The 12,145-nt window shown below is 47.6% G+C and overlaps 1 protein-coding gene across 1 annotated transcript in view; it reads left to right on the top strand.

The window, feature by feature from the left end:
- TRPM8 (transient receptor potential cation channel subfamily M member 8) overlaps positions 1-11,502 on the top strand; it is a 47,842-nt gene extending 36,340 nt beyond the window's left edge. The window contains 6 exon segments of the mRNA XM_048506225.1: positions 825-996; positions 2,682-2,859; positions 4,008-4,198; positions 6,087-6,186; positions 8,348-8,381; positions 11,452-11,502. Coding sequence (XP_048362182.1) covers positions 825-996; positions 2,682-2,859; positions 4,008-4,198; positions 6,087-6,186; positions 8,348-8,381; positions 11,452-11,502 — 726 coding nt within the window.
- Positions 11,503-12,145: the final 643 nt, after the last annotated feature.

The following is a 12,145-nucleotide window of genomic DNA, read 5'->3' as shown; positions in this document are numbered from 1 at the left end:
ACCACATGGTTGTGGTAATAACCTTTTGGATACTAATTGCAATTTTGCATTGTTTATGTAGTACTTGTGTATCCATTCCCCTTTATACATTGCATGATGATTAACACAAAGATGACAGATGAAAGACTGGGAAAGCCATATGTAAATGTGCAAAAACATTTACTACTCACTTTTGAGTGTCTGAAAAACAGTATGTTGGAGTGGGCTTGGAAGGTTGGTGTAATTATTCACGGTTTGCAACTAGAAAAAAAAGGGTGCTACAGGGTCCTGGGATGTCTATGGTCGTTTCCCCACTTACCGTCTGCCGCGCGCTACTCTCCCCAAGTAGCGCGGGGTCCCGCGGCACTCCCCATTACAGGGGTGGCGACAACACAGCCGCCCCGACACTGCTGCTCTGGCGCCCCTCAGCGCGCATCATTCCTGGCGCTCCTCAAAATGCTGCCTTTTGATGACCCCGTGCTCTGCGGGGGGGAAGCCCGGGAGCACGCCAGAAATGACGCGCGCTGAGAGTAGCGCGCAGCAAAGGGTGGTCGAGGTAAGTGGGGAAACGACCTATGATCTTTTAAAACAGAATTCCTGTTACCAAAAAAAAATAATGTGGTGTAAATAGAAGCTATCATGCCACAATTGTTAATGCTTTTATAAAATATTAATTATTAAATGGGACGCTCCAGGTAGGGTCGTGGACTCAGAAGTCCTACTCGGCTATGAATTGGAGATGGGTGAAAATTGAAGACGATTATTTACTTTTCTTAGCCTTAGAACTTTCTCAGTGTGACTGAGCAAAACCAAAGTGATATTTATTTTGATGCTCTCTTTCACAGATGATAGATGTTTTCTTCTTCCTGTTCCTCTTTGCTGTGTGGATGGTGGCCTTTGGTGTAGCAAGACAAGGGATCCTGCGGAGAAATGAGCACCGTTGGGAATGGATTTTCCGATCCGTCATTTATGTGCCTTACCTTGCCATGTTTGGCCACTATCCTGATGACATTGATGGTATCCATCTTGAGCTGTAATGCCAATGAGCCAGGGGTTGGAGTAGGAAGGAGATAAGTACGCCGTCCCAGGTAGTGGAAAGTGCTGTCAAGTCACAGCTGACTTCTGGTGACCCCACAGGGTTTCCAAAGCATGAGACATTCAGAGGTGGTTTGCCATTGCCTGCCTCCTCTGTGTGGGCTGAGAGAGTTCTGAGAGACCTGTGACTGCCCAAGGTCACCCAGCAGGATTCATGTAGAGGAGTGAGGAATCAAACTCGGTTCTCCAGATTAGAGTCCGTCACTTTTAACCACTACAACACGCTGTCTCTCAGCAGTCTCCAGAGGAGCCTCCAAAACCTTACTCTGCTGAGCTATGGGAAAAGATGTAGAGTTTCTATCCTGATCATACAAAAGCAACTAGGGCTGCAAGCCTATGGACATTTCCTGGAAGCAAACCCTTTTGTGCAAAATAGGGATTCTGAACTAGGATTCCTCTGTGTGTTGTTTATTTGTCCTTCTCTGATCACCTGAGAATGACTGCAAGACCTGTCTGAAAAAACAAAGGCTGAAGCCGTGAAGGGCAAAGCACAGCATAAACATGACAACTTTAGGACATTATAAAAACATCCGTTTTGGGATTTTGAGTTCCCACAGCACAGGAGAACACAAGCATTGTCAGCCAAAACGGATCTTTTTTCCCACCTGCTGCACAGAACTCTTGTCAATTTCACAGTGGCGCCCGCAATTTTGTGTGCTGCAGGAGATTATCTGCAGAGATTCCCCATAGAGGTTTCCTCTGCTTGCGGCTCATCTGTTTGCTCTTTTTCTGTAAAAATAGATGAATAAAGTTTGTTTAGCCTACTGATCCCTGCCCTGTGTTGTTTTTCCTTTCCTTTTGTTTTGAGGGGGATGTCTGCAAAGCTACAGCAACACAAGTATGCCCATATTGCAGCTTCTCTACTCGTACAGCTTCGCAGACATCCCCCTCAAAACAAATTTTAAAAAGGAAAAACAACACATGCACAGAATCACTAGGCCAAAAAACTTTATTCAACTACTTTTCAGTGAAATAGCAAACAGATGAGCTACAAGCAAAGGAAACCTCCGTGGGGAATCTCCACAGAGAATCTCCTGCAGCACACAGAATGGCAGGCACAATTGGGGGAAAGAAAGTAAGAGGTTTGGGTGGGAGAAATAAAGCATTTCCTGCAGGGGCAGAGCGACGGGGAACTGTGCCTAGGGCATGCCTGCGTCCTGCGCCCCTACCATGCCCCCACCCACTCCAGAACACCCCCACACTGGTGTGCACCCAGCGCATCACAGCCCACTCTTCCACCTTGGCGCTACGCCACTGATTTCCCGACTGCAGGGGTTCGCTCAGCAGGCAAGAATCATCCTCAACCCAGGTTGCAGGGGAAAGAGCACTAGTTTAACCATCTTTGGAAAACTGAGGTTGAGAGAAATATGACAGGCTAAACTCACTTTGGGAAAGAGAGTTGTACGAAGATCTTCCCCAAAATGTTTTTTATAATGTCCTAAAGATGTTATAGTTGTGCTGTGCGAATTCACCTGAGCAGAAGTACCACAGATGCCAGTAGTGGTAAAACAGAATTTTCCTGTTGATAGAGTTGTAAACAGGAGTGAAGGAATCTTTGCAGTCTTTTGAATGTCCAGGAGTGTTTTTCTCGCTCTCTTCTGTGATAGGTACTACATACAATTTTGAACAGTGCACCTTCACGGGGAATGAGTCCAAACCTCTGTGTGTAGAGCTGGATTCCAACAACCAACCCCGATTCCCAGAGTGGATCACCATTCCACTAGGGTGTATCTACATGCTGTCCACGAACATCCTCCTGGTTAACTTGCTGATAGCCATGTTTGGGTATGTATTAGATCAAAACTTCACCGGCACTGTAATTTTAAAGGGTTTGGCTTTCAGAATTTAACTAACGTGAGTGTTAGCTCAAACAAGATAACAGACTAATGATACATGTTTATTTTACTTTCCATGGTTAAGGTAATCACACACATGATCTGCAAACTAGCACACCGTGTGATATTAATCTTTGTTTTCTGTTTCTTATCGGCATGAGACTCAGAACCACCCCACCAAGAGAAAATTTGTAAATGAGAATGAATATGAATATGAGAACAATCATTCATTTTCATGCCCTGCCTTTGCCAAAACCATTATTTTGCACATTACTGCACATGGTACTTTGATACAAGAGCATTTATATCAAAATTTATTTTTAATTTCAAAAGGATGGGGTGGGGGAGCAGAGCTAGGTAGGCACTAAGACCCACGCGGAATATTCTACAACAAGGAAGATCCGGCATGCTTTGTTCTGTGGCAGAGGAATTCACAATCTACTATCATCTTTTGTGGAACAGAGTATAGTACCATGGTGGTGAACCTCTGGCACTCCAGATGTTATGGACTACAATTCCCATCAGCCCCTGCCAATATGGCCAATTGGCCATGCTGGCAGGGGCTGATGGGAATTGTAGTCTATAACATCTGGAGTGCCAAAGGTTCGCCATCACTGGTATAGTAGCATATAATGTCGCAGAGCCCACTCTCCAAAGCAGCAATTTCCTCCAGGAGATCAATGGTGATTCTCGGAGATCTTTAGGCAGTGGTGTACCACCCATTGGGCAAAGTGGGCAGGGCGCAGAAGGCACAGAAATTTTTCGTCAAGTGGGGGCGCCTGATTTCTAAGCCCCACCCACTCTGGCTAAGCCCTGCCCACTCTGTACTGTGGCCCACAAGCCACCAGGGGCAGAGCAGGAGGACGGGAAACTCCTGCTGAGCTGCTGGGGCCATCCAGGAAGGGTGAGTGCCGCGGCCAGGCTGCTTCATCCATGGGAGGGGCATCAAATTCAGATTTTTGCCCAGGGCACCAGTTTGCCTAGGTGCGCCACTGTCTTTAGGTCCAATTTGGAGGTCAGCAATCCTATTTTAAATTGGTGATTTGTAAAAAACAACAGTGACTGAAACATATCCTTGTGTGTTAATCTTTCCATTAGTTATACTGTTGGATCAGTCCAAGAAAACAATGACCAAGTATGGAAATTCCAGCGCTATTTCTTAATTCAGGAGTACTGCAGACGGCTAAGTATTCCATTTCCTTTTGTCATCTTTGCATACATCTACATGGCATTAAGGAAACTGTTGAAATGCTGGTGTAAAAATGAATGCAAGCAGCCAACCACCTGCTGTAAGTTTCATAGTATTGTACGGTAGCTTTTTGTGGGAAAGGTGGTGAACGTTCCTTTGAGCGAGAACCGTGGTTTTGAAAGTTGTTTTGAGACTGCAAGGGCCAAACTAGATGTTCCAGTATCCGTGAGTCCAACCCATGTACGCCAGCACCATTTTAAAGTTGAACATCAACATTTAAAAATGACCCAAGGGAGCTGTTTCAGCACTTGAAAAGGTGTGGTGGGTGGGAACAAGACTGTGTGTATTTGTGTAAAATTGCACACGATTTATGTTGACCCCTTGTGGGATTTTCAAGGCAAGAGGCTGACAGAGGTGGCTTGCCATTGCTTCCCTCTAAATAGCAACCTTGGACTTCTGTGGTGGACTCCCACCCAAATACTAACTAGGGCTGACCCTGCTCAGCTTCCGAGATTCGACAAGATTGGGCTGGCCAGGGCCGTCCAGGGCAAGATTGCTCGGTCTCATTAACCACGACTGGGCTCCCGCAGCCTTTTTAAACGACTGAGTTCAGCTTTAAAATGGCATTAACATCTATGGGTCAAAGCCATGGACACTGGAACATCTAGTTTGGGCCTCCGTTTCTAGCACTTGGAGAAAATTTGCTTTTTAAAAAAAGCAGATTCAAGTGGAAAAGCATGAGTAAGAAAAAGGGTTGTGATACACCTTAAATGGATGGGGCCTTGAGAAAGTGGGGTTTGGTGAGCGGAAGGAGCTGAGTATGGATGTGATGCCATTGAGTCCACACTCCATGCAGCCATTTTATTCTGGAGAACTGATCTCTGACCCTTGGAAATGAGCTTTAATCAGAAGCGTGGGCGGGGGGGGGGGGATGACGCTCAGGGCAACACCTGCTCTGGCCGCCCCTCCGCTCCACTTACCTTAGCCTGGCTGGGCCACCACCAGGCGCCCCTCGACCCCACCCTGCCAGGCTCCTCCTTCAGCCAGCGGAGGCTCCACAGGCCAAAGGTGCAGCCTGGCAGGGCGAGGCCAAGGGGGATCTGGTGGTGGCCCAGCCAGACTGCTCCTTCACCTGGCAGAGGCCCCTCTGGCTGAAGAGGCAACCTGGCGGGGCGGGCCCAAGGGGAGGGGTGTGTGGGCGATTCTCCGCTCCCCATGAGACCAGCTGGCGTGCACCTGGTAACATGTGACCCCACGTGCCCCTATGAGTGCTCTGCCTCTGACTTTAATTCCAGGAAATCTCCAGCCTCCACCTGCCAGCTGGCGACCCTGGGAAAGATGTATGGCACCACAGTATCATTAATATTCACAGTAGTTATCTGGCAATGAGGTATACCTTAAATGATTCTGGAGACAGTATAGGGTCATGCTATGATCAAGCTGAGCAACCTGAAGGAGCTGTAGTTAAGATATTAAACAATAGTCGCAACTGGAGCAGGAAGGTTGCAGTCCTATTCAAGCATACACGGGATGTAGATCTGAATCCAGAAGCACCTTAAGAGATCCTCAAAATCAACTCAGAAACTCCAAATGGCCCAGAATGCCATGGCTCAGCAATTAATGGGAGTTAGGAAGAGCATGCACACTGGCACAGCAGGGAGTAGGCTGGGGGCTGGGGGCATTCCCAGAAGTGGAGCTGACTTTAGTTGGCTTCCAGCCCCACTTCTGCAGCCACAGACTTATGCCATTGGAAAGTGTGGTGTAAGCCTGTGGAGCCTGTGGAGCTATTCAGGCAGCAGGAGAGTTTTTCACTTCCCCTCCTTTCTGCACTGGCGGAAGTCCCTTTGGAATCAGCCTTTCCCACACTGTCCCCGGCCACCACAGAACTCCCCACTGTCTGGATTAGGCTGCCTGTCAGAATTTTTTTTGTGTATATCTCCTGTCCATCTGTTCGTGCGGCAACCCGGTGTGTATTTTATATCTTGAAGGTTCAAGGAACGAAGACAATGAAACTCTGGCCTGGGAGGCGGTCATGAAAGAAAATTACCTAGTCAGAATCAATACCAAGGCTAATGACTCAACAGAAGAGTAGGTTGTCTTGATTCATTATTCCTGACTAATCAAGTTTCGCAGGTTTTGTACGTTATCTACATCACTGCTACTGTTCAAGGAGAGCAGAGAATCAATGGATGATGTGTGGTGGCTGGCCAATACAAAGGCACTGATGAAAACAAGAAAGCTCATTTTGTATTCCAGGAATAAAGATAGGGGACAGACAAGGGGCAAGGAGCCAGCCAAGCCTTTCTTTTTGAATCCTATGTCCACCCTACTCATGAATCAAGGCCTACTGCACTTTGAAAGGGCAAGTAGGAAAGGAGAACAGAGCTCTTCCCCTGCTTGTCATCTGTTACTCTCTACTTCAGATTAGGTTTTCCCAGAGGCGTAGCTGGGCCAAATTGCACCCGGTGCGCATTCTATATTTTCCGCCCCCCATGGCCCCCTCGCAGCACACACCCCTTCCCTCCCTTCCCCCACTTCCCTTAGTTCCTTTCCTTTTTCTTGAACTTTTTCAGGCTGCAAAAGGCCTGTTCACAGTAAAAATGGCCTGATGAGAACTATACTTCCCAGAAGACCTTGTGAGCCCCAAGGTCTCCTGGGAACTGTAGTTCCTCAGGCCGTTTTTACTGCAAACAGGCCTTTTGCAGCCTGAAAAAGTTCAAGATAAAGGAAAGGGACTAAGGGAAGTGTGGGAAGGGGGTGGGGGGGTTAGGGTTAGAGGCCTGGGGGTGATTTTCTGCGCCCCCTAGGCGTGCGCCTGGTGCACGGCGCACCCCCGGTCCCCTTGTGGCTTCGCCACTGCGTTTTCCCATCTTAACACTGTAAGTCACCTTGAGCCCCCCCCCCCCCCCATTGATGGTGGGAAAGGCGGGCTCTTAACCAAACAAACAAGAATAATAGGGCTGGAGAGAAAAATGTCTGAGCAGGAAAGCACAGGGTGGGAATTCTCTTCTCCCTCCTCTCACCTACCTTTCCTTGATGGTAGAAACAGTAGAATCCTACCTCTTGTTTTAAATGTGAGCAGAACACATTCGTGGTCACAGGAAACTTGAACTTCTGAAATGGCTTTGCCTTATTTTATACTGCTTCCTTTCACTGCCATTCCAAGTTTGGTGAATGGAAAATATCCTTGCTTCCTAGTCAGCAGTTTTGTTAGCTGTTGAAACACCCCTCTTGAGAGGTGTGAATGGGCCCGTCAGAGCCAGAATGGAATACAGGGCTGTAATGTTCTCCTTGTATCAGAGATGAGCATTTTGACTTGCGGAAATTTGTATTCCAGTCATATCAAAGAATTATGAACTAGCAACATCACTGATTACACAAATTTTAATCGATGTGTTAAAAATAGACAAGTTTGCAGAATAATGAACATACTACAGGGGATGAACTTAGCCTTGGTCGTGAGAAACATCCCTGGGATTTACTCCCAAGTAGTGCACATAGCTTATTGTCTGAATGATTTTTATATAAGGGCTAGTACTCTGAATTTATTCCAAACCCTGGATCCCATTTTTGGAGAAAGATTAGATAGTTTGTATTAATGAATCCATCAGCTAGACCAGGGGTAGGGAACCTGCGGCTCGAGAGAGTCAGACATGCTGTTCTCTTCTGCTTCCTTGCACTCGGCTCCACGCAATGAAGCCGAGCTGCTGAGTCCCACATCCTTGCCAGCCCTGGCAGGCAGCAGGGTGGGCAAAGCACCAACTGCCACGCAGCCGGCTGGGCTGGCTGCGGGCTTCCCTTCTCGCCTGCCCCGTTGGAGCCGGGGCGGTGTGCTTTCCTGGCAGCCGGCGAGGCCGAGCCGCTGGCCTCATCCTTGCCTGCCCTGCAGGCAGCAGGGTGGACGCATCCATGTGCTTCTCAGAATGAGCGGAGTAAAAGGTAAAAAAAACCCCAATATATACAGTGTTATCTTTATTTTAAATGTCAAAAATTATTTGCGGCTCCAAGTGTTTTCTTTTCCCTTGGAAAACGGGTCCAAATGGCTCTTTGAGTGTTAAAGGTTCCCTACCCCTGAGCTAGACTTTCTAATGCTGTTAATGAATCCATCAGCTAGACTTTCTAACATGTCTCCTTTGCTTCTCTTATTCCAGAGAACTTCCTATAATATCGCCAGATTTATGCCCTCAGATTAAATGAAAACATTGCAGAGTTATAGTCTCCTTGCTAATGGTTGTCCTTCTTTCCACAGAATGGTTCATCGATTTAAACAACTGGATATGAAGGTACTTCTTTCTGGGGAGGAGTTTTTGTTGACATCACTTTCAATAAAACCACAAAATGCTGTATATCTGCAATAGCACTACCATGTAGATTTCTTAGTGCACGCAGCCTGTGAGTATTTTAGGTACCATCACAAAATGGCTGCCGTGCAGCCATACAGTACGGGGGCCAATCATAGAATATTGGGAAGTTACACACCAAACATCCACCTGTGATGTAACGGTGCTTCCTGCAGATCCTCCAAGGGTCTTCTAAACTACATCCTATTGCAATGCCCACGTATTTGCTTCAGGGAAACCTGTCGGTAGATGCCGTGGTGCCCGTGTGTTGGGTATCGCTGACTTAGTTTTTTTTATGTTGTCTTGAAAAATGAGTTTACTGATTGCACCAATTGTTGGCAGAGGGCCTGTTAAGAAGCAGAACACTGCACTGATTGGAAGACTTTATTTATGGAACTAACAAACTGGCTAGGAAAGAGAGAGATAAACTTAGCTGCCATACATAATGGGAGTTTCTCTTGCTGCCTGCAGTCCTTTTAACTCCCAGAAAGATTATTCCTGCAACTGGAATACCTGTGCGGATACATAACCACATGGCTCAGTGCAGTGGGGGAAACCTTTCCTCCTTTTTCATGCCCCAGTGGAGCAGTGCTGATGGAAGGGCGGCGTCACCCTCTTGACCAGTGGTTCTCAACCTTCCTAATGCCGCGACCCTTTCATACAGACCCTCATGTTGTGGTGACCCCCAAACCCTAACATTTATCCATTTTACAGATGGAGAACACTGATGCAGAGAGTCTTAGGCAACCCCTGTGAAAAGGTCGTTCGACCCCCAAAGGGGTCCCGACCCCCAGGTTGAGAACCACTGCGTCTTGACCCTCTTCCATGCAGTAAGTCACTGTTCGTTAGCTGAACCTTGGGAATAATATTACAGAAGGTGAAAAGGGATTGCAGGGAGGGAAAAGAATGCAGAAAGATCAGCATCACATTGGCACTTGGTCATGTACAAGCCAGTATTATGATTACTACTATTGTTATTAAATAATGAAAGCTGTGCATATTTCCCCAAGCAATATGCCCAACATTGAGAGCAAGCATGGTGTAGTGGTTAATATCAGGTGCACTCTAATCTGGGGAACTGGGTTTTATTCCCTGCTCTGCCACTTTAGCTGTGGAGGCTTATCCAGTAAACTAGATTAGCTTGTGCACTCCAACAGAGCTGGGTGACCTTGGGCTAGTCACAGTTCTTCTGAGCTCTCTTAGCCCCACTTACCTCACAGGGTGTTTATTGCGAGGGGGAATTGTAAGCCCCTTTGAGTCTCCTTACAGGAGAGAAAGGGGGGAATATAAATCCAAGCTCCTCCTCCTCCTTCTGTGATACATTTTTTTCTCAAACAAATGAAAACCTGTTTTATTTCATTTGTTCAGGAACAAAGCAGTGAATAGATGTCACTTAGCTATTTCTTGCCTTGTCCTGAAATCATCTTCCATCTTCCCCTCCCTCCCTCCCTCCCTCCCTCTGTGCCTTTTCTCAGCTCTACCCTCCAACGGCCTGTACCCTCCAACGGCCTGTACCAATTATCCAAGCTGAAGGCTTCTGTTTGCAATCCTGTGGGCCTGGCAGGCAGAGGGGCAGCAACTCAACAGAGGAACGGAAGGAAATCTCTCCCTCCCGCCTCCTCTGCTGCCTTTGATGCCTTTTCGGAAGCCCACCTTGGGGAACGTAGTCTTCAGGATGAATGCCAGGCAGGCAACCTGAGGGCAACATTTCTCAGCATTTGAGGGCCAACCGAGCAGCAACAGATCCTTCCATCTGCCTCTGGGGCAACCACAGAAGCGGAAGCAGGCTGTAGCGCTGGAAGGAAGGGAGAGATGAGGAGGAGGCTGCACTCCCAGTGGGGAAAAGAGAGAAAGAAAAACAAAGTAATGCAAAAATGACAATAAACCGAACGATAGCATGAAGCAGTAAAGCAAAGCATCTAATAATCCAATATGCACGGCTGATTTGAGAAGCCATGGTGATGCCACCATTAAAAAAGATGGGGAGGGGGCTATGGAGAGGACAGCGGGGAAAGACGCAATGGCTCTAGAAGCAGCTGGTCACTGGAGAATAGACACAAGAAGCTACGTTCAGGAACTCTCGGTCAGTGGTGGGATTCAGCCGGTTCACACCGGTTCGGTAGAGCCGATACCTAATTTTTTGTTGAGTTTGGCGAACCGGTTGTTAAATGTGGCTTTCAGAGCCCCGGAGCAGCTGGGCACCAAAAGCCCCGTCGTCTCCTCTCCCAGGGGAGGGGGAGGAAGGGGGCTTTCAGAGCCCACTCTCCCAGGGGAGCGAGGGGACTTTCAGAGCAGCAGCGGGAAGGCCCCGTTGCCCCCTCTCCACCCCACAAGAAGTTCCTCCGCAGCAGATAAGTGGGCTGCAAGGGGGGGCATGGCGGGGGGCAGGCGAACTGGTTGTTAAATTATTAGAATCCCACCACTCCTCTTGGTCCTTAAAAGCAAGACCTTGTACTTGCTCCACAAAGGTCTGTTAAGTGAAAATCTAAACTTTGCTCTTTCCTAGTGGTTAACTTTAAGGCTGACATTTTATACTAGTGGTGGCGAACCTTTGGCACTCCAGATGTTATGGACTACAATTCCCAGCAGCCCCTGCCAGCATGGCTAATTGGCAGGGCCTGATGGGAATTGTAGTCCATAACATCTGGAGTGCCAAAGATTCACCACCACTGTTTTATACTGTTCTATTTATTTTCTGCCCTGACTTGGAAGGCCAAGGCTGGTCTGATCACATCAGATCTCATGAGCTAAGCAGGGTTGGTCCTGGCTAGTATTTGGACGGGAGGCTGCCAAAGAACGTGGGCAAAGGGCATGACACGGGGGCAGGCGACGGCAAACCACCTCTGAATGTCCCTTGCCTGGCAAACCCGTTGCCGTAAGTCAGCTGCGACTTGACGGCACTTTGCATACACACGAGTGTTTCCCCCTCGTCTTAGTGGAGGCAACGTCAATGGCTGATAAAAGAGAGAGATACTTGTGGGCTGACAGGACTTTTTTTTTTTTGCCTTTAAAGCTCAGTGATCTGAAATGCCTTCTGAAAGAGATTGCAAGCAGACTCCGGTGAAAGCAGCCCAGATCCATCAGAGAGCTTTTTCCTCAGCGGTGTTCACGTGCGTAAGAGAGGAACGTCACCCAGTAAGTGAAATTTGCTGGTTGTCAAATGGAGAGAGACTTTATTTTTTTAAAAAAAAAAAAAACAACTGTTCCTCCTGTCAGCTTTTCTTTTTAACAAGAGAACTGTTAATCTTTTTTTTCTGGAGTGCTAGTCACATTCATTTGTTTCAGTGCGATATGACCTTGTGATGCAACACAATATGCTCTTTAATGCGTTGACTGAAAGATTTGTTGTGCGGCACCCGCTTAAATTTATCCCGTTAGTGGAAGAAGACCGTTGTTCATCGGCACATCTCCGAACAAGCTGGAAGAATCCTTACTACCAGCCCTCGACCTTACCCAAAGACCTTAATTTATGAGCATTCAGAGTGTAACCACAAGAGCTAGATCAGAGGTCTGCAACCTGTGGCTCTCCAGATGTTCATGGACTACAGTTCCCATCAGCCCCTGCCAGCATGGCCAGAGCTAGATGGCCAGACTATTAAGCACTCACTGAAGTCTCAAGATGGGCATCAGTACCCAGATTTCAATTTCTTCTGATGGAAAGGATTTTGGTCTGTGGGGTGCAACTCCTTTGTCTGTCCTGCCTGCTG

This window comes from Sphaerodactylus townsendi, linkage group LG01 (assembly GCF_021028975.2).
Source record: "Sphaerodactylus townsendi isolate TG3544 linkage group LG01, MPM_Stown_v2.3, whole genome shotgun sequence".
Classification (NCBI taxonomy): Eukaryota; Metazoa; Chordata; class Lepidosauria; order Squamata; family Sphaerodactylidae; genus Sphaerodactylus; species Sphaerodactylus townsendi.
This window is presented reverse-complemented; position numbering and strand designations above follow the sequence as displayed.